General features: G+C 51.2%; 1 protein-coding gene across 5 annotated transcripts in view; it reads right to left on the reverse strand.

Annotated features, from left to right (window-relative positions):
* HIVEP3 (HIVEP zinc finger 3) overlaps positions 1 to 22,355 on the reverse strand; it is a 475,965-nt gene that overhangs the window by 34,028 nt on the left and 419,582 nt on the right. For all 5 annotated transcript variants that reach the window (XM_023258562.2, XM_045035629.1, XM_045035627.1 and 2 more), the window contains one exon: positions 19,613 to 19,758. In XM_023258562.2, coding sequence (XP_023114330.2) covers positions 19,613 to 19,758 — 146 coding nt within the window. The remainder of the gene's footprint in view (positions 1 to 19,612; positions 19,759 to 22,355) is intronic.

Genomic DNA, 22,355 nt, shown 5'->3' on the forward strand with positions numbered 1-22,355 from the left:
CTGTGTGTCCTGTCCCCTCACCCGCCCCCGCAAGGCATCATCCTAAGGCCTCACTGTCACAGAACTGCACGTTTCATGTGTTGTTTTACATTATTTCTAACACACGTTAAAACAGAACGTGACAGAGGAGATAAGGAGCATTTGTCCACGTACTGCCCAAACTCACGCTGATGGTTTGCGTCACAGCCTGCGGGAGGCTCTCACCCAGGTAGCTGCAGACACAAAGCACCTGCCGTGAAGCAGGCTGACATGGGCAGGAGCCAAGTGCCCAGGAGTCCAGGGAGGGAACGTGGACTGTGAGGAATTCCTGGAAGGGTGGAAGCAGAGTTCTGAGCGTCGTGAGCTTGTGCTGTGATTCTCTGGGAGGAGAGTGACAGTGTCCCCTAGGCCCACCCAGCAGGTGGGGTGTTGAGAGCGCCCCCCGGGGCCCCATGGCGGATGGCCAGGCCTGTCTACCGAGGCTGCTGGGACCCCAACCGGCTCCTCTGGGCCGTCCTGCAGAGACCAGCCCTTGACCCCCATCTCATCATTGTACTGCAGAGAAAGGCTCCCCCTGCCAGTGTGGTCCGACGCCAGCGAACCTGGGGGAGCCCTGCTTGCTGTTTTCAGTGTTTGGACTGAGAGGGATTCCTGCCACTCTGAGCAGAGGAGACCCAAGGAAGTGAGGGGAAGGGCACCCCCCCTTTGATGGGGACTTGAGCAGGCGTGAGGCCCCATCCTGCTGGACCCCAGGCAGAGCCTGACTACATTTACAGCAGCTTCTCCTCTGCCTCAGGTGAGAGTCGACCTTCGGGGGCCATTCAGAGGGATGGGGCAGACTAAGGCCTCTAAAACGGGGAAGGGAGAGAGCCTAGATCAGTGTGGGGACACCCGTGGGTTCCTGCAGCAGCCAGACCCCCTGATATCCTGCTGGGGTCCGGACGGACAGCACCCGTCTGTCTGGCGAGGCTGCAGCCGGGCCCAAGTCCCACCTCTGCTGCGTCCTTCCATCCCTGGTGGGAGTTCCTGGGCCACTGCTCACCCTGTGGCTGGCCCCCTGGGGTTCCCTGGGCCCAGACCCATTCAAACCCCATCCCCTGCTCTGCCCCATGGGGCTCCTGTTGGTCACAGAGAGGATGCAACTCCCCAGCTGCCTCCCTCACTCGAAGGATGCACCACTCACTGTGATGGTGAGAACCCAGAGTCCACAGAGAGCCACCGCCAGTGGGTCACAGCCCTTAGGAAAATCACGCTTCTCAGAACCTGCTCCTGAGTTTGCAGGCTAAGCAGTCCCAGAAACTTCTGAGAGACAGATCGGAGGCAGCCCAGCTGCCCGATCTGCTGACGTTTGAAAGTCTACAGGAACTGGCCTCCTCCTCTTTGTCAGGGGATGGCTCTCCTTCCTTTTGAATCAGCCTGCATCCGATCTGGCCGCCACTGGGTGAACACGCTTTCCTACCTGACCCCTTAGAGATCCTGCCCCAGGCTGTACAGCACAGCCTATGGACAAGCCTCCCTGGCCCTCTGGACCCTGCCAGCTGCCTCCACTCCTTGCCACCATCCCTGGGGAGATGCCCTCCCTGTTCCTGGCTCCAGTCCCCGGAAGCCCTCGCCTGGCCCCTGGCTGGCTGCCTCCTGGCCCCAGTCTGCCAGCCGTACTTGCCAGAAGGTCACAAGGCCTCACTCACAGCCTGGCTTCTTGCTGGCTGCCTTAGGCTCGTTTTGGCTCTTGTGTCCTGCCCGGTCTGTTGCCACCATGTTCCTGGGAACCTGCCTGCCTGGCACACCAGGCCCCCTGCTGCCCGGCTCCGGCCCAATCTGTCTTCTGCTGGCTGCTATGCCCCAGGACACACCTCCTTCAACCCTCCTGCCAGCTGGGCTGTCCCTCTTCAGTCTGTAAGCCACCCACAGTGACAGATGACACCCGTCCACATCGTGGGTCCAAAATTCTGCCTGGACTTCAGGCCCCACTCGTCCTTTGGTCTGATGCCCTCAGCTCCCCCTCTTGGCCTTGGCTGACTCCACTTGTCCAGAAATCTGCCCAGCAGCCCCTGACAGCCCGTATCCCTTTTCAACTCTTTCCTCGATTTCTGGCTTCTTCAGTCTCTTTTCTTCCGAGCCAAATTTATTCTCTCTCTTTTTTATCTTACGTTTCTATTTTGGAACTGTTACAAACACACAGAAAAGTTAAAAGTATAGTGGGGGGAAACAACTTTCTCCCCGAACCATTTGAGAGCAAGTTGCCAATTCCATATCGCATTCTCCCCCAACGCTTCGGTGCCCAGGTCCTCCCTCCAAGGCCACCCCAGGCCTCCCCAGCTGGTCACGCTCCACCGGCCCCAGTCACGGCCCACCGCCTGGGGACGGGTGCCCTCCTCAACCTGCGTGGGTTGTGGCCCCCCAACCAGGCCACCCTATGTTGTCTCTAGAACCAAAGGAATCTTGTGGGGTTGGTCCTCTCTCTTCATGGGCGCTGAAGGCACTGCACGCTTCCAAGGCAGTACCATTCCAGAACCATCTCCCTGCTGTCAGTACAGTGACATACCTCATACACACCTATACACGTGTGACACCACCTTCCTTCCTGCCTCCCACTGGCACGTTCTGAGGGGGGGTCAACAGGATGGCTTCTGTCATTAACATGCTGTGTTAATGTCTCCCTAGGGCATAGTTTCCTCATTGGCAAAGTGAGGAATCTGGGTTAGGTAATTTCTAGGGACCCTTTCAGAATACCAAGAGCAGTGGACTTTTACTGAGTACTGATTGTGCACCAAGCATGGGACCTTCGCTACATGGAGCATCTTCGTAAATCCTCATGCAAACCTTTTGAGATGTAATGGCTGTTACCGTTTCCATGCGTGGGGAAACTGAGGCACAGAGGCATTACCTAATTTACCCAACATCAGAAGGTCACCCTGATAGATCCAGGATTCCCACGCAGGCCATATGGCTTCCGAGGTTACACTTTACCACAAAGTGCTCGTAGAAGGCGGCAGGTACCAGGAATTTACCCTTTACTCGGAGAGGCAATCGTATAATAAATACCGATAATTCATGGCAGAATAAGAGGTCAACTCACTACGTGCCAGGTACTTACAAACATTGTTTCCGCTTATTCTCAACAACTTTGACAAATAGGTACTATTACTCTCACTCTCCAGCTGCGAAGTCTGAGTGGTTAAGTGACTTTCTAATCAGTGGCAGAGCCAGGATCTGAACCCAGGTCTGGCTTTTGGCTGGTGCCAAAGCCGTGCTCTTGTTACCGCCACACCTAGACGGGTGCTCCGCTCTGAGCGCAGGGAGCAAAGGATGCCACCCATGCCCTCTGCTTGACAGTGGGGTTGGGACGGACTGTGCCAGGCTCCGGGCAAGAGTTTCTGGTGTCCGATCCGACTTAACATTCACAACAGCCCTGGGAAGCCTCCCCACCTCCAGAGTGGAGAAGGGCACCCCAGGAGCACCAAAGAGCAAGGCGGGCAGACGCAGGGCAGCGGAGTATGGCCAGCTGGAGGCATCAGTGTCTCCTGGGACTGGGCCTGCATCCCGTGGGCAGCAAGGAGCCACTGATGCTTGATGGCGAGACACCGCAGCTGGGACCCCCTCCTCTAGGAGACTCCAGACCATGGGGAGAGAGCAACTCTCTTCTCATTTTTCTGAGCTGTGGGGCCAGAGAACCCTAGAGATTTAGCCTCTTTTGCCCTCCTTGTCCCCCTCACCTATGTGTGCTCAGGCAAGCAATACCCAATACCCAGCTCCGGGCGCGGAAAGAAATCCTTCCCAACAGATGTCTCATCTCAGGCTGGGGCATATGGCCAAAGACTCCTGCCCAGGTAGGGGTACCCTGCAGAGGAGCCTGGATTAGATCCTCTGAAAGCTAGGAAAGGCCAGCTCCTCTTCGGGGAGAGACAAGCGCTTACAACGGCCTGCACGGCACCCTGGCCCAGGCCTTTCCCTTGAAGACTGTGTCTGAGCCACATCTCCTCCCGGTACCGACTGCAGTGGTAAATGAGCTCATCTGCTGACAAGAACTGGAAGATCCTACGTGTGACATCATGACGGCCAGAGACGGTTCACCCAGACCACGTGGCCAACATTCGTTCTACGGATGGGAACTGAGATTCTCAAAGAGCAAAGGCACCATCCATGATCTCAGAGCCAGCGATGGAAGAGTCAGGACTGAGACCCCAGCCCCGACTCCAAGGCTCAAGCCCTCTCCCACATCCTCTGATTAATTACCCATGAGGAAGCTGAGACGGAGACAGGCGATAGACTTCCCCACACCTGCTGTGACTGGGCTCACACCATGTTACCTCCTTCCCCATAGGGGGCCTCACTTCAAGCAATGGTGGAAAAGGCAAATGGTTCCTGTGATTTGTAGTGAATCAAATCCAGGTGGACCCGTGCTCAACCCCGTGTTGCACACTCCATCAGCCCCACAGCCCATGTGTGATGTATTTTTTTTTTTCATTTTTACTGCCCCTAGATCAACCAGTCATGGAACTGGAGCTGACTTCCAACCCTTCCCCTTCTGATGTGGGGTCCACATGTGGCCGTCAAAGACACCCTGGCTTATAGGCCTCAGAGGCTCTACTGACCGGGCACAAAGAGCACTGTAGCCCAGAGAAGATCAGAATCATGCTGGGGGAGGGAAGGCGGGAAGGAAGAGAGCAAGATAGAAGGAAGGAAAGAACACTGAAGAAGGAAGGAAGGAAGGAAGGAAGGAAGGAAGGAAGGAAGGAAGGGGCACCTTTGTTGAGCACTTCCTGGATGCCAGGTACCGATAAGCAGCCCGAAAGTATCTTGCCACTCATTTACAAGTAGCCTGAGGAGTAGATACCACTGACCCTGTTTTTAGGGACTGGCCAGTCATTGCTGGAGGCGGGGCTGGAATCTGATTCTATCTCAGTCCAGAGCCTAAAGACTTCCTAGACTTTCTAGAACTGGCACTTTGCCCTGTGCTCCTCTGACTCCTAGGAGTTTAGGGAGCCTGAGAGGGTGGCTTTCCCTGGGGTTCCTCAGAAGAATGAGTTCCATGGCCGAGACGTATTTAAAAACAGCTCTACTGGTAGTCTGTTATTAAAGATGGCGGGGAAAGCATTCTTTCTTTTTTCTCTCTTCTACCTCCCCCACCTCTCTCCCCCTGTACTCTCTACTCTGCCCTGCTCTCTCTTTCCCCCTTCCTCTCTCTTTTTTTCTTTCCCTTTGGCATAATAACCCCACAAAAAAGGGAAGGGTAGGAGAGGACGCTGGCAATAAAGCTTTCAGAAGCTGGAAAGAGATGGATGGGTGAAAAAGACTTTGCAGGTTCAAGAAAGTGGAATCTTAAATTGACAGTAGGGAATACGAGAACCAAATCGACTTCCACCATAGGATCGCTCAAGGACTCTAGAGATGGGGTGGGGGGATCAAGAAAAGGATGACTGATTATATATATATATATATATATATATATACATGTGTATATATATGTATATATACACATGTATATATATGTATATATATGTATATATATGTATATTGTATATATACATGTATACATGCATATATACATGTATACATGCATATATACATGTATACATGCATACATACATGTATACATGCATACATACATGTATACATGCATATATACATGTATACATACATGTATATATGTATATATACATGTATGTATATATATGTATATATGTATATATGTATATATATATATACATATATATATATAAAATGTTTTGTATTTTTGAGAAAGAGAGAGAATGTGAGCGGGGAAGGGTCAGAGAGAGAGGGAGACACAGAATCCAAAGCAGGCTCCAGGCTCTGAGCTGTTAGCACAGCGCCGGACGTGGGGCTCGAACTCACGGACCACAAGATCATGACCTGAGCCAAAGACGGATGCCCAACCGACTGAGCCACCCAGGCGCCCCTATTTATTTATATTTTTTAAAAGCAGGGACAGAGGAATGACAGGAGCTGGCGATTTACTTATTTCTTTGTTTAATTTATTTTTTTAAGTAAACCCTGCCCCCAACGTGGGGCTGGAACTCACAACTCTGAGATCAAGAGTTGCATGCTCTACTGACTGAGCCAACCAGGCGCCCCAGGGTTACTGTTTTTATTTTTACTTATATATGTATTGTTATTTTTACTTTTTGATGTTTATTTACTTATTTTGAGATAGAGTGAGAGAGTGAGCATGAGTGGAGGAGGAGCAGAGAGAGAGCAAGAGAGAGAATCCCAAGCTCCTTGTGGTCAGCACAGAGCCTCACATGGGGCTCGATTTCATGAACCATGAGATTGTGACCTGAGCCAAAATCAAGAGTCGGACACTTAGCCAATCGAGCCACCCAGACGCCCCTGTTTTATAACTTATTTTTAACGTTTGAAAGTAATCTCTACGCCCAACATGGGGCTCAAACTCACAACCCTGAGAATCAAGAGTCACATGGTCTACCAAATGAGCCAGCCAGGTGCTTCTCAAGATGACTGTTTTTAGACCCCCATCCCTTCCTCAACTCTAGCAGCCAGGAGACCGCCCCTCCTCCAGCCCAGAGAAAGTCTGGAAGTTTCTCTGCAAACCATGAAACGAGAGGCCTTTGAGGAAGGTGTCAGGCAAGCTGAGGGCAGGCAGAGACACCATAAAGATGAAGGGGATGTACAACTGGATGCTGGGATTCTTCTCCCCGCCCCCTCCCACCTTTTTCTTTCCTGTGGCTCCCAGAATAGAAACCCTACACCCTTCAGCCAGGCCACTTGAGTCTCCACGGGGGCTCTGCCCAAGAAGAAAGACCTAAAGACCCTGCCACTGCAGAGACCCCAGGGGAACAGCCTAGATGGACATCTACTGGGATGCGCACCAACAATGAGCCCCTCTCACACCCGGAGCTGCCGGTCAGCTTTGAGCCTCCCAGTCTTAAACAAGTGAAGGCACCTGAAAAAAGGGACAAACAGGGATAAAAGGGAACCTGAGGGAAGCAGACATCGTGTAGAAAAGAACTAAAACCAAAGACAACTGACCTTCATGGCCTCTGGGAGATAAGCGAAGGTACCGGGGTCCATGCTATTAAAAAGAAACATTCAGGAAAAAAACAAAGGGCTCTTGACAATTAAAAATGTGATGTCAGACATGAACAAAATGGCTGGAAGACAAAATGGAGGGCAGTACCCAGAATGTCACGCGAAAAGAAAAAGAGATAGGAAATCTGACAGAGAGGTATGAAAATCAGAGAAACAAGCCAGGAGGTCCCAGCCCTGAACCACAGGAGATCCAGGGAGAGGGGACAGATGTCATCGAGGAAGCAATGCAAGATCATTTCTTAAAGCCGAAGCCCCCCGAGGTGTCAGATTGGAAGGGTCACTGACGGAGGCAGACCACCCCGCACCAAGAGCCACCCGGGTGACCTTTCACAGTTCTGAGCGGGAAGGGAAGATCCAGAGAGGGTTGCAGAGAATGGAACAGGAAAAAAACTGACCTGTCAGAGACACTTTCTCCAGAACACTATACAGAAGGATGGTCTCTGCAAAAATGAGGAAGTAAATGAGGAAAAGGAAGATGTGAGTTCCCAGAGAGGGGAGAGCCAATATAGGAGGGAGAGAATCTCCGGGGTGGGGGGGGGTGCTGGGGGGTGGTGAAGGGAGACTCAGTGGGGAGGGGGGCAGCTGTGCCCCAGGCAGAGGGAGCAGGAAGGGGCCTGTGTCAGCAAGATGGAATTCACAGACCGCCCGTGCCGCCGTCTCGGTGAGGGTTGAATTGAGGCTATAAATTGAATCCATAATAAATACATGGAAAAATAAGTGAACACACACACACACACACACGCACACACACACACACACACACACACACAGTTTTTATCTGCAGAGAAAACAGAAACGTTGTACAGGAAAGAAAAAGAAACCGCAGTTCATTATGTGACTTAGCTGTGAATTATGTATGTGCTACTCTAACGAGAGGTGGGGAAGTGAGGGGGCGTGTGACGAATGCAGAGAGGCTCTTGGGTCACTAATTACTACTTAAAGCTGAAATGCCCTACTGGGGCAGCCGCCCAGGCCCATTTCTTAGAGATGTACAACTAAACAAAGAGGAAGGGTACTGCTCTTCTCCATAAACACAATTTACGGAAATATTTGGCTGTTTTTGAAAAAAATTTTTTTAAGTTTATTTATTTTGGGAGGGAGAGAGAGAGAGAGAGAGCACAAGCAGGGGAGGGGCGGAGAGAAGGGGGGGAGACAGGATCCTGAGCAGCCTCTGTGCCATCAGCGCAGAGCCCGACGCCGGGCTCGAACTCCCCAACTGTGAGATCGTGACCTGAGCTGAAATCAAGAGTTGGACACTTAACCAGCTGTGCCATCCAGGCGCCCTGGAAATAACCTGGTTCTGTAAATTCTGTGCATGTGTAACTTTGATAAAAACAGAAAGAATGAGAGAGAGGATGTGCATGTCACTGCTCCCTAAGAGGCCACTTCTCCCACAGGAGAGAGATGGGGAAGCCACCTTCCTTCTGGGCTCTGGGCCGGATTCCCCAGGACAGGAGAGGCCGGGACTCAGGCAGACGCTGTCCAGGCCCAGTGGATGCTGAGTCCTCACCTCTCAGGGGCCTCAGCGTGTTGGGGTGAGGAGCCCACTTCCCCACACTCCCTCCTCCCAGGCTGCGTCCCCAGCCGCCTTAGATCCCCTACAGGAACCCAGAGGCAGCGGCTGCTTAAGAAATGGATTCTCCTTTAAATTTTAATAGGATGCATTTAGGTCTTCTCCGACAGTCCTCAGGGCTCCGGGGACTCTGGCCCCAGCCCACTCAGACACTCAGTCTGCCCCATGATCAATATGTCTTTCCTCTGGTCCATTTTGCTTTCCTGCATTTTTTTTTTTTTTAAACTGTCCGTGACTTGGGTTTCGTAGTGACATAAGCAGCTTTCTCTAATGCCTGGAGTGAGTGTTCCCTGGGAGGTCCTTCGAGCACTCAGGAGAAAGATGCCAGGCCAGTCCCAAGAGTCAAGCTAACTAGACTAACATCCGATACAAGCACAGCTCAGAGATACTGCGGGTTCACTTCCAGAATGTGCCACAAAGCAAGGCAGGGGAACATGTTGGTTCCCCGATGTGTACAAATTTATGTTTACGCTACGCCATACGTTGTCTAGTAAGTGGGTAATAATAGCATTATGTCTAGAAGATGTACATACCTAAATTTAAAGACATTTTGTTGCTAAAAAAAAAAATGATAACCATCATCTGAGCTTTCAGCAAGTTGTAATCGTTTTGTTGGGGGAGAGTCACAGCCCTCAGTGTCGGTGGCTGCTGACTGGTCAGGGTGGGGGTGCTCGGGGTTGGGGTGGCCGTGGGAATGTCCCCGAATCAGACAACGATGACGGTTGCGGCCTCTACTGAGTCTTCCTGTCACAAACGATGTTTCTGTAGCGTGTGGCACTGTTTCATCGCATGTCACCTGCGGTAGAACTTCTTTCGACGCTGGGGTCAGTCCTCTCGCGCTCTGCCACTCCCTTATCAACTCAGTCCAGGTGATATCCTAAATCCTGTGTTGTCATGTCAACAATCCTCGCAGTCTCTTCGCTGTGTGTGGAGGAGATTCCACCCCAAGAAAGCCCTGTCTTTGTTCAGCCCTAAGAAGCAGCTCCTCGTCCCTTCAGGTGTCCTCAGGGGACTGCCGCCATTCGGCCACAGCGTCAGCCTCCGCTGCCGATTCCTGTTTTGCTCTTTCTACCGCGTCTGCAGTGACTTCCTCCACTGAGGTCCTGAACCTCCAATTTACAAAAAAGCAATATCTGCGAAGCGCAACAAAGCGAGGCCTGGGAAATGCGGGATGCTTGTATTTTTATTTGAGGGAATCATCTTAAAAAAAATTTTTTTTTTTAATTTGTAAAAGTTTATTTATGTATTTAGAGAGAACGAGCAGGGAAAGGGCAGGGGTGGGGGGACGGAGGACCCGAAGCAGGCTCTGTGACAGCACAGAGCCTGATGAGGGGCTCAAACTCATGAACTGTGAGATCATGACCTGAGCTGAAGTCTGATGCTCAACTGACTGAGCCACCCAGGCGCCCGGAGGGGATAATCTTCACAAAGGAATACCTTTCTCAGGAATCTAAGTGATTTCCTGGGAACAGAAATTTCCTGCCCTTGTTTTGTTTTCTTTCTTTCTTTCTTTTCTTTTTTTTTTACTTTTTTAAATGTTTATTTATTTTTGAGACAGAGAGACAGAGTGCGAGCAGGGGAGGGGCAGAGAAAGAGGGAGACACAGAATCTGAAGCAGGCTCCAGGCTCTGCGCTGTCAGCACAGAGCTCAATGTGGGGCTCGAACCCACAAACTGTGAGATCATGACCTGAGCTGAAGTCAGAAGTTTAACCGACTGAGCCACCCAGGTGTCCTGGTCTTTATTTTTTTCTTTTTTTTAAGAGTTTATTTATTTATTTTGAGAGAGAGAGAGAGAGAGAGAGCAAGCAGGGGTAGGGCAGAGAGGGAGGGAGAGAGAAAGAATCCTAAGCAGTCCCTGCACTGTCAGCATAGAGCTCCATGTGGGGCTTGAACTCACGCACTGCAAGATCATGCCCTGAACTGAAATTGAGAGTTGGATGTTTAACCAACTGAGCCACCAAGGTGCTCCTCTTGCCCTTGTTTTCAAAATGGCCCTTCACAAGTCTATCGTTGGTGAAGACCCAGAGCCTGGATTGGGTCTGAAAGAACCCTCCCTAATTCCCCCCTCAAATCCTCAATTCTGCTTGCATGGCGGCCACCATCTTTCTTTCCTCCTGCTGTATAGAGAAGTGCCCCTTCTCAACACTGCTTTGGCCCTACCCCCTGGACCTTCTCCAGGGCTCTGCTCCTGCACTCTGCCCCTCCTTTCCAGAACCATTTCTACCCCTGGCTAGAAGTCCTTCCTAGCAGCACCAGGATCCCTCAGTTTATTATTGTTATTATTATTATTGTAGAAATGTTTACTTATTTTTGAGAAAGAGACAGAGCGCGAGTGAGCAGGGGAGGGGCAGAGAGGGAGAGGGAGACACAGAATCCGAAGCAGGCTCCAGGCTCTGAGCTGTCAGCACAGAGCCCAACGTGGGGCTCGATCTCACGAACTGCGAGATCATGACCTAAGCCGAAGTTGGATGCTTAACTGGCTGAGCCACCCACGCGCCCCAACTTTCAAGCTCTTTTGCAGCTTTGTCTCTACTGGCTTCTAGCTGGTGGATCCTGGGTTCAGTCCTGGATGCCCTTTACTTTTCTCTCCTTCTGTCTCCCCAGGTGACCCTCGCCAGACCTAGCCTCTAAATAGCATCCGTGCATTGACAAATGCATATCCCCAATGTGTATTTCCAGCTCAGACCTGTCCTCTGAATGCCAGGCTCACTGGCCGGATTGCCAAACACCTCCCTGAACACCTGGACCTACGCTGGCATCTCAGAATTAACATGTCCACCAAGTTTTGATCTCCCCTTCCTTAAACCTCTTTTACACTCTCCTCTCCCATCCCTGTGCATCTCAGTAAATGACACCACCATCCATCCACTGTCACTCGAGCCGGAAGTGTGGCAGCCATTCCAGAGGCCAAGCTTCTCTTTCTCAACCTTCACATTCGATTCATCCGAAGTCCTACAGCTACCTTCCCCAGGTTCACGGCCATCTTCCTGGTCTCAGCCACTGGATGTCTCACAAGGACTCTGCCGTATCCTGCCCTCCATGCCTCCCTCCCAAAGTCCAGGTCATATTGCTTAGGAGAGATGAGGAGGACTTGGGGAGGAGGAGAATGAGAATAAAACCCAGTGTGGGCACATGTGATGGGGCTGGACAATTCACTCCCCTGCCCCCTGGGGCCACACTCGGGGCTGCATGTCCACACTTAGAGGGAGAAGTTTGAGAATTCAGGAGGGATCAGGGCACTGGGGCCCTCTCAGGAAGAAGACAGGGCCCCAGAAGCCTGGACTCACTTGGGCACCACAGCCATGGCAGGGCACCCAGGGCCACTTCTCCCCGGGCCCCAAGGACACAAGGGATCTGCTCAGGGCAGGCCCTGGCCTGAGAGCTGACTGCCCACAAGCCAGCCCTTTTAGGCATCCCATGTTTCATTTTGACCTTTAACACTTGCAGGGCAGGTCAGCAAGCAAAGGACCTTGGATCCCAACCCCAGATGCTGGCCCCATCACTGAGACCATCTGACTTTACCTTCCCCAGACCAAGCCTGACCCCACGTGCTCAGCCTGGTTCAGCCCCGACTCTTGTCCTTGCTCCTTCCGGAGATCCAGAGCCTCAGTTCTGCTCACAGATTCTAAGAGCTTCTGAGTCCAGGGACCTGTCCCTCACCTACAGTCTCCTGACCATGCTGGAGGGAGATTCCTTCATTTAATAAACATTCTCTAGCCTTGCCTATGTGCCAGGCACTTTTCTCAGCATCAGGGATACAACAACGACCAAAACACAATTCCTGCCCTCTCACAGAGCTTACATTGTGGTGGAGGAAATAGAAACAAACTAGTACATACACAGAAAAAAATAAAGCAGGGAAGGAAAATAAAGAAATGCCAGAAAAGGGCACAAGTGGGTAGGTAGTCTGGGAAGGCTTCGCTGAAGGGTGACTGAAAGAAGTGAGGGAGCCATGGGACTCCTGGGAAACGTGTTCTGGGCAGAGGGCACAGCAAGTGCTAAGGCCCTGAGGCAGAGGCATGTCTGACAAAGAACAAAGAGGCCACTGGCTGGAGCACAGGGAACAGGGGTAGAGTGGCAGGCAGTGGCCAGGGAGGAGCTGAGGCCGGCACACATAGGCCACTCGAGGGCTGTGGAGGGCGCAGGACGGCAGTGACAGGGTCTGTTGACACTAAGCAGGATCACTGTAGCTACTGGGTTGAGAATGCACTGTGGTGGGAAAGGGGGAAGCAGGAGATTATCGGACACTGTGATCATCCAGATGAGAGACGGCAGTGGCTTGACCGAGGAGACGTGAAAAAAATGGGCAGATTCTGGATACGGTTTCAGAGGTTGAGTTGACAAGATTTGCTAATGGACGTGAAACCCCCTTCTCCTTGGGCCATTAACGGGACTTTCAAAAGGACATTCAGCGAGCGTGTGGTAAGGTACATGGTGTTTCTGCCTGTGTCATACATCACAGCTTTTACATTACCAACTTTTCGGCAGGATGCGTTTTTTTTGTTCCAGGTTGGAGATTTATTTTTTTTTTTGATGTTCATGTATTTACTTTTGAGAGAGAGAGAAAAGGCGAGAAGCGGGGCGGGCAGCGAGAGAGGGAGAAAGAATCCCAAGCAGGCTGGCTCTGTGCCGTCGGTGCAGAACCACTGCGAGGCTCGAACCATATTGGTACCAACTGTGAGATGATGGCCTGAGCCGAAACCGAGAGTCAGACACTTAACCGACCGAGGCGCCCACTCCCCCCCAAGTTTGCATTTTTAGAGTGGCTCACCTGATGAGTGTACTGCTTACACCTGTCCAAAAAGCTCCAACTCATCACATTTAATTACTAATTTAATCCATTTGTTCCGCAAAACATATACAGGGATCACACCTATTACCAAAGACATAATTCAAGCTCATCCATAATCTGGAGATCACAGAAAGATGGGGGATAGACAGCGGAGAAATTCAGAAATTCGGGATGAAAAATAACGACACACGTGTAGGTTTCAAAGTCCAAGAAGAAATGAGTTTGTAAAAAAATTATCGAGAAAGAAAATGACCTTCAAATTTTTAAAAATTAAAACTATTCTCTTTAAGTGACTATTTTATAAACACACACACACACACACACACACACACACTTTAAAAAAATAGAAGTGCACCATAAAACAACGTGTGTTGGGTATATTGCATGAACTCTTAGGCTTGAATAAAATAAATTCAGCTATTAGAAATGAAAATACATGAGACAGAAAAGCACATCTGTTAAAAATAGAACTCCCTCAAGTGGGGCAATATTGAATAAAGTAAAATTTTAATTTCTTTAACAATTGTACCAAGAACCCAATGAGTCACCGTGGCTCTTCAGTATCTGTGTGTGTTGTTCTAAGGATGAGTTCACTGAACACACCAGTGGAAATTACACAGATGGCTGGAGACTTACATGAAGCCCCAGGGAGAAGTCCAGCTGGACACATGAGTCTGGGAGTCATCAGCCTACAGACGGTATATAGAGTCACCTTGGGAGTTTAGACAGAGAAAAGGGGAGTACCAGGGGCTGAGCCCTGGGAGCCCTGATGTTTAGAAATCAGAAGACGATGGGCAGCTGTCAAAGATTATGAGAAAGTGCCCGCTGGCAAAGGAAGAGGAGGATCAAGAAAGATGGCACCCTGGAAACCAATGGACAGAGTGTTTCAAGGAAGGGGGGAGGGACCCGTTGTGTCAAATGCTACTGACAGGGCAGGGAAGAAGTGAGAACTGACCACAGAATTCTACAGGGTGGAGGGCACTATTGATCTTGTCAGGAGCAGTTACCTGGAATGGACTGAGAGAGAATGGGAGGAAAGACACGGAGGTAAGCAAGTATAGTCAACTCCTTCTGGAGTTTTCCTTTAAAGAGAAGCAGAGAAATCTGGTGCTATAGACCCTTCAGTTAAAGGCGTGTTTTTAAGGTGGGAAACTTTAAGTTTGGATATGCTGAATCAAATGGGTCAGGAGAGAACCAATGGCTGGAGTGATGTGTTGCGGTATATTGGGGTAGGTGAGAAGAGATGGGATCCAGCACCCTCCAATAGGAGCCCAGGTGGTCTCCTCTCAGCCCAGTAGCTGAGGTCCTACAGTTGGCAGGGTCTGGGGTGGGTTTTGTTCTGATAAATGCCCAAAGGGCTCAGGAGCAGCCCTGGGCAACATATGAATACCCCCACACATACCAATCCCTTGCTCCCTGCCCATGGCCACCTTTCCCAATATCCCACCTCAGCTGGGCCTGGGTCCCCTGGCTCTTACTGTCTGAACTCATCATTCTCTTCAGACCTAAGCACCGACCTCCCCATTCCTCAAAGCTTGGATGACTACTTTCAGCAGCCGGGTAGTTCTTATGGATTCCAACCTCTCCTTCTTCCACACCAGCCCTTGGGGCTAAGCTCCCAGCTTTCCTTGCCACAAGTGAACTTGAGTTAGGACAATATAAGCATTACCCTCCATGAACAATATAACTTTGTATGTGTGAAAACAACACTCCCTAACAAAGGAGCCCTTCTGAAACAACGAAGGCCAAATGCATAGGTGCTGGCTGAGAGAGCCAACACATTCCTGATGGGCGCTTCCAGAGGCTGTCTGGAAAATGCAGGCTTTGTTCAGGTGTGGAAGTGATGGGAAAGGAAGAGAGGGTTCAGGGTGCCAGCAATAAATAGGAACTGATGCATAGGTGTACAAAGCAAGGGCCTAGGACCCAAGTCAAGAGGGGTCCTGGAATGAATTCCAGTGCCAATGTTATTCCAGAAGTTACACAAAGGACTAGGGAGTGGGGAGGGACCTGGGACATTAGTTAAAAGAGAGGGTTGAGTACTGCCTCTGAAGGCTGGACAAGATTTGGCACAGGGCAGAGTTCAGCAGGCCCAGAGGGTAATGGACAGGAGTGGCTTGGTGGACTGTGGGTCCAGGAAGATCAGGTTGAGTTTTAACTGGATTCTGTGGGTATGGCAGCCACAGAAGGCCCTGAAGCTGAAGTCTGATAGGCAGAACCATGATCAAAGGCACTCAATGGCACCAACCTGGGAGGCTGGAGAGAGGGAGGCCAGAGACATGGCACAGGGAATGAAGAGAGATGATAGCTGAGTCGTGGACCACTTTGTGTGGACACCAGAAATTGGGGACTAACTGGAAGGTGGGGGGGGGGGGAATCAGGAGAAAAGGTGTCCAAGATGATACTAAGGTTTTGAGTGTGAACGTCTGAGTACATCATCCAAGGTCTGGATGTAGAAGAAGATTCTGTTGGTGGCTTGGTCAGTACATGCTGAAATTGAGGGGCCCAGAAAGCATCAGAAGCAAGGGCGTATAGTTCAGGAATGAGGTTCTAGCCGGAGACCCAGATTTAGTGCCACTGGTGCAGTGACAATGTTTGAAACCAAGGAGATAAGTGATGACAAGGGAGAACACTTCAGGCCAAAAGAAATCAGTCTGACCAAGTACGTGGGTCGCCATTACTTTCAGACTGCTGACTGAGCTACCTTCCCTCTTGGCCTGTCCCAGTCTCACCCACCTTTCCAGGCCTAGCCCCACCCTGTCCAGGAAGCCTCTTCTGGCTGCTCTAGACCCAGGGATCCCTGTCTGCTGTGAGCATCTCAACACGAGCAATCCACACCTCAGCCTTGTGCTACCACCTGAACCACTCACCAAGCACCTTAAGAGCAGAACCTTGGCTCTGGGTATCTTCTGGCCCAGAGCACCCACAAGACACTGAATAAATGGCCCCACCTTGATGGATTGATTAATTGATCAATTGCTGGGTTGGAGGTCAAGAAGAAGGTAGGGAGACTAGTGAGTAGCTTGATTAATGATAAAAAGACTCATGAGTGTTGGTCCCATGGTATCTACTCTTTGTGTCTGGCTTATTGACTTACTGCTATGAATCAGATCTATGTGAATCAACAAGGATACATCTTGAAAACATTGTTGAGTAAAAACAAGTTGCAGATGTATGTTAAAGCCCCCGGAGCAGTCAGTGCTGTCTACCAAGTACGTCTGGTTCCCCCATGCAGCAGGTGAGGCTGCGGGGCTTGCCCTGGCCGTTGCAAGAAAATAGAAGCTTCTGGGTGGAAGCTGTAGGAGGCAGTGCATAACTGGCTATTTTTCATCTTCCTCTCTCAGTCTCTGTCGCCCTAGATGCCTTAGTGGTTCTTAGGAACAGAACCCCTTGTTGAATGTGTCCTGAAGTGAAATATAAATGTCTGCTGTGAGAAGGAGAAGGAGAAGGAGAAGGAGAAGGAGAAGGAGAAGGAGAAGGAGAAGGAGAAGAAGGAGAAGGAGAAGAAGAAGAAGAAGAAGAAGAAGAAGAAGAAGAAGGGGAAAGAAAGAGGAGGGGGAGGAGGAGGAGAAGAAAAAAGAGGAGGAGGAGGCAGAGAGGGAGGAGGAGGGGAAGACAATGAAAGAAAAAAGGAAGACAGGGGTCTAAGACAAAACTGTGGACCTCAGAAGGGTCTTCTTGAAGGGCATAGTCATTTTCTGGGTGGGGGACATCCCTGGCAGTTTGAGTGGTTTTGTGCTTGGTTGCACGGATGGTCGCATCCTTGACTCCATCCATGAAATGCCGGAGGTGCCCCCAGGTATATGGCAACCTAAAACACTCTCTCCAAATTTCCAAACATTCCTGGGGGGGTGATACCAGTCCCCAGAGAACCATGGATATAGAGGGGTCGCCAGAAGTGGGGCGTGGGAGGTGCAGCGAGGGCCCAGATGGGACAGCTGGGCTGCAGGAGAAGGGAATCTGACGGGTGACACTACACGACCCTGAAGCGCTCAAATTGGATGTGACAAGCTGAGGGAGTGAGGAGGACATGTCTCACAGCCTGCGGAACAGAGCGAGATCATCCTGGAGGGAGACACATGAGATGGGTACGGTAGTGACAAAATGCTCAGTGCCATGAACCACGGCCCATGGGGGTGGCATAGCACAGGATCCTCCGCCGATCAACAGAGCATGTTGTTTTTTCCCTCTAACACATGAGGAAACCGAGCTGGAGACGTGAGGGCTTGTCTGAGCGGAAGAGAGGTAAGTGGGAGGGGCAGGGAGGACGGACCTGGAAAGAGAGGGAGATTCTGGAAGAGAGCAGGTGGGACTAAATGGCAACCTGGATGGGACAATGGGGGGGGGGCACCGATGCCCAGGCGGTAGGAAGAGAAGGGGACTCGGGTGTCACCTTCCACGTTTCAGCTGAAGGCAGACCATGTGGCAGAGAGACTCCAGCACGTAGCTGGAGACGTGAACTAACCGGGATCAGGGGAGGCTCCTGCCAGCTGTCCTTCCGGAGCTCAGGCTTCCCAGGGGAACAAGGGCAGCAGGGAGCCGCCTCGGGGACCCGACCTCCAGTCTGGGGGCAGCTGCTTCTCAGGGAAGAAGCAAACCTCTTTGTGCACACCAGCTATCACTCAGCGGCCCCTCAGGGCCTCACAGAAAGTTCTTCTGCAAGGTGATTTTCTTGTTTCTTTTCTTTTTTTTTTTTAAGAAGGCTTCATGCCTAGCGCAGAACCCACGCAGAGCCCAACGCGGGGCTGAAACTCACAACCTTGAGATCGAGACCTGAACTCAGATTAAGAGTCAGACGCTTAATGGATTGAGCCACCCTGGCGTCCCTTGCAGCAAGAGGAAAGAAGGCAAGTCCCTGTGACCAGAAGCATCAATCCTTGGATGAAGTCTTAGGGGGCCTTTTAAGTACCCAATGATATGAGAACACAGAGACACAAGAGGGCGCTCTATTCAAATAGCAGGAGAGGAAACTGGTCTGTCCCCAGTTGGAAAGAGGGTCAGTATTTTGAAAAACCTTTGATATAGTATTTCCCAATGGAGCCACTATTGGAATTCTGGGTGGGATGTTTCTGCCCTACAGGGTGGTATTCTTACCACTGCCATTTTTTGTCATCCCCAACCCCCTCGATGTCACCGTGACAACCCAACTCCCCAAGTTTTGTTTCCAAACACCCTCTGCTGACAGCCCCTGTTGGCCACTGCCACCGGGAACTTGGCCGCCTCTGTTTTCCCCAACCAAGAGAGGAGTCCAGCACCTCCCGCTTTGACCTTGTGAGTTCGGCACCTCCAGGTGCTAGGGAATGGCGGGCCCCCAGTGACACCCCGTGTTGGCTGGTGTCCGTGAGGACTGTCCTTCTTGGAAGGTAGGTTTTCCCTCATGCCGTTGTCCCTTGGGACTGGGTATGAGGAGGGCTGCATTGATCACATTGGAGACACAGACACAGGACCCTGAGACAGACACCACAGGATCTGCTTACAGACACCCATATCCCGGGGAGCAAACACATGGTCACATAGAACACAGCTTGCACAAAACTTCCACAAAGCAAGTCCGAAACAAGGTACCCTTCCGGAGCCCAGAGGGCCCCAGAGTGTGAGTTCTGAGATGTTTGGATCATTAGGTTTCCAAAGACAAGCACCAAAGGTAAAACACCAGGGGTGATATTCCAAACACTGACCAACCGATGAGTCCTGGACCCCGACCAGTCAGAATGGAGACGGGTGTAGACAGCTGGTGCGAGCACTGCCTTCATTATCAGCCCTGCAAACAGCCTGCGGGCAGAGCCTGAGTCCCCTGTGGGACACCAGGCAGGCCAAGGTGGCCGCTTGGGCAGGACAGAGGTGATTTTGGGGGGAACACGCACCAAGGTAAATGGCAGTCCAGACAGGACCTGGGAGACGACTAGCGGCCCCAATGCAGGGACTCGAAACCCGGCCAGCATCAGGAGAACGAAGGGGCTGGAGAAAGACCCAGACTGCTCCAGTCCTCAGCAGACGCCCCGTTCCCATCCCCCACCAGAGAGCCCGGTGTTCTGAAACCGAGGTGGCCTTCGAGTCCCACGAACGTGGCGCCTGTGGGCAAGCACCTGTGGGCACAGCCCCGCCGGGAGAGACGCTCACCGCCGCTCAACACAGACGGTGCCACCTCTTACTCCACAGGAAGCAGAACCAAATATTGCAAACCAAACGTGATTCTTACCCTCCTTCGAAGATTTTGATCCTCGCTGGCTCCCCTCTTTTGGAGGCAGGAGCATCTTCCTCCGGCTTCCCTCGCTTCTCTTCTGACTTCTGCACTCTAGCTAGATCTTTCTGGCCTTCCGGGGAAACCAGCGAAGGGAGGTGAACCTGGCCCACCGCAGAATGACAAAATCACTGCTGTTAAACGGTAGTCATAGAACGGTGCCTTTGATGGCACTGCACGCTTACTCTTAACGTGTGTGTAGCTCACTTACTCTTCCCTCGACCCTGTGCAGATGCGTTAGTAGCTGCAGTTCGCAGAAAGAAGGAAATGGATCCCCAGAGAGGTGAAGTCCCTTCTTCAAGGCCACGTGGTTAGTGTCAAAACTGGGACTCCGACCAGGTCCTTCTCCTGGGAAGACCAGGCTTTCCCACGGGAGCTGTGTTTGCCTTTCCTTTCACACTAGTCTAGGACCTTCTGGGGACAGGTCCTTATGCTGGTGTCCTCGGTCATGCCAGCACCCAAAACAGGGCCTGCCTCAGAGAGGATGGGTAAGGAATGCAGAGCAAATAAATGAAGACTCCATCCTGGAGAATGAACTGGTCCAGTTCTCTTTTATAGATCAGGAAGTCAAGGTCACCCTCCAAGTTAAGGACATTGCTGGGAGCAGAGTGCAGGCGTCCCGAGGGCCCTGACCATGCTCACTGATGGGCATGCACCTGGACGGGGGTGTGCAGGCTCTGGCTGGTAGTCTGAGGGAACCCGATCTTTTCACAGAGCTGTGGGCCCCAGTGGGGAGAGCTGGCTCATGAGAGCAACAGGTCCTCTAGACCCTCTGATGGCAGCAGCAGGTGGGCATACCCTTGAATAGGGAGCAGTGATGCTGGGCTGGGGGCTGGGGCCCACGGTGCCAGGAGTGAGATTCTCGCCCTCGTTTATGCTGCTGTCAATCAAGGTCAGGTTTACAGCCAGTGGGAGAAGCAACCATGTCTCTGCGGGCGGGGGCGATCTAAGCCCCAGGCTCCTGTGGCAGCCATGACACCTGCCGCTATAAAGGTGGGTTGGGCTGAGCAGAAAGGTAGCTGGTTGGGCATCAGGGAATCTGAGTTTTGGCTCCACATGGGCTAGTGCGTGCTGAGCCGCCTTTGGGTGGATTACTTCATCTTTCTGGGTTTAGCTCACCTCTGAGGGGATTTAGATCATCCTGAAGATCCAGGTCAGGGCCAATGCCTATGACTCAGTGACCCCCCCCCCTTCCCCCACCACCAAACAGTCCCTTCAGAATTGGAGATGGGAAACCAAGTGAGGCTATGGACCGCGGCTTTGGCAGAAAGCAGCTGACTTCGTGTAATACCCATGGGTTTCCAGAGTTGCTGTTCTCACTCCTATCTCAGCCTGCCATCTGGGCCACCCACAGAATGAGCAAGGGGCCTCCCCCAGGCCGATGGATGACTTCTCTCTCACAACCAGCTGTGATGTCTGGGCTAAGCTGGAGGAGGCTGGTTTGGGTGGCAATGAACCACTCTGTCAGGAGACACTGCTGGAACGGAGCAGGTGGGCCAGGGCTCCGTGTTGGCTTTTAAAGACAATAATATGATTGTCTTTCAATCATAAAAACGATTGTTGAGTGCCAATGTGCCAAGTACTGTTCTAAACACACTTTGTATATTTTAACTCACTTATCTCCACAGTCCTATGAGCTAAGTATTTTTGGTATCTCTAGTTTACAGATGAGGAAACCAAGGCACAGACAGAGTAGGTAGCTGGACCAAGGTCACACAGCTAGTAAGTGAGGCAGTGGGATTCAAATCTGGGAATCCTGACACGGGAATCCTTATTGCTTCTGTTTGCTATATGTGGTTGTCAAAATGATCCCCAAGGAGAAAGAAGCAGGAGAAACCTGGGGAATGATTGGAATGTGGCTCCCACATGAACTTTTGTATAAGCTTGAGTTCCTCCAGGGCTTATGTACAGAAAAAAGTACCTATGACCAAACTCAAACCCGATAGGGTGACCTAGACCTTCATGAAGACAGTTTGGAAGATCTTTAAAATGCTAAGATAACCTGAAGGGCCTTTTCAGAGCTACTAACAGAGAACAGAAGCTACAAGCTCAGTACAGTAAAGAACTTCCTTGGAGCACTGTCCAAAGATAGGTTGGGTTGTACCAAGAGGGGGTGAGCTCCCCATCACGGGAGATATGCAAGCAGTGGCCAGAGAGAGAGAGGTGTAATTGTAGCAAGGCATCAAGCAGTGGGCCATGCAGTTAATGTTAACGCACCAGATTGGCGCACTTCTGGCAGGAAATCTGCCAGTGAATCTGTTGAGTTATTCCGAGAAAAAGTTTGCAGGTTTCAGCTCATTTTATGAAAGCGGCATTTTAAGCAAAAGACTGCTGAACTCCATTAAGCTAAATTAACTCTTACTTTCTCGTAAATGACCTTTTAGTGTATAGTCATTAAAGCGGGGAGGCAGCCCAGATCATTTGAAAGGGCTCTGGAGTGAGGTCTAATTTTGAATCCAGGCTCCGCCATGTCCTGTGCAGCCCTGTACAGGTTACCTAACTTCTCTGTGCGTTGGCATTCTCATCCATAAAATGGTGATGTAGTACCCTAACTTTCAAGGTGGTTGTGGGGATGAAAGTGAAGTGTAGCACACCACTTGGCCCACAGCAGGTGCACAAGAAGCTGTAAGTATGAATATAAGTATAAAAGCATTTTGGGAGTAGACGTAGCCAGCAAGATACACAGGAGAGCAAATCAGTC

The sequence above is a fragment of the Felis catus genome, chromosome C1 (genome assembly GCF_018350175.1).
Source record: "Felis catus isolate Fca126 chromosome C1, F.catus_Fca126_mat1.0, whole genome shotgun sequence".
Classification (NCBI taxonomy): domain Eukaryota; kingdom Metazoa; phylum Chordata; class Mammalia; order Carnivora; family Felidae; genus Felis; species Felis catus.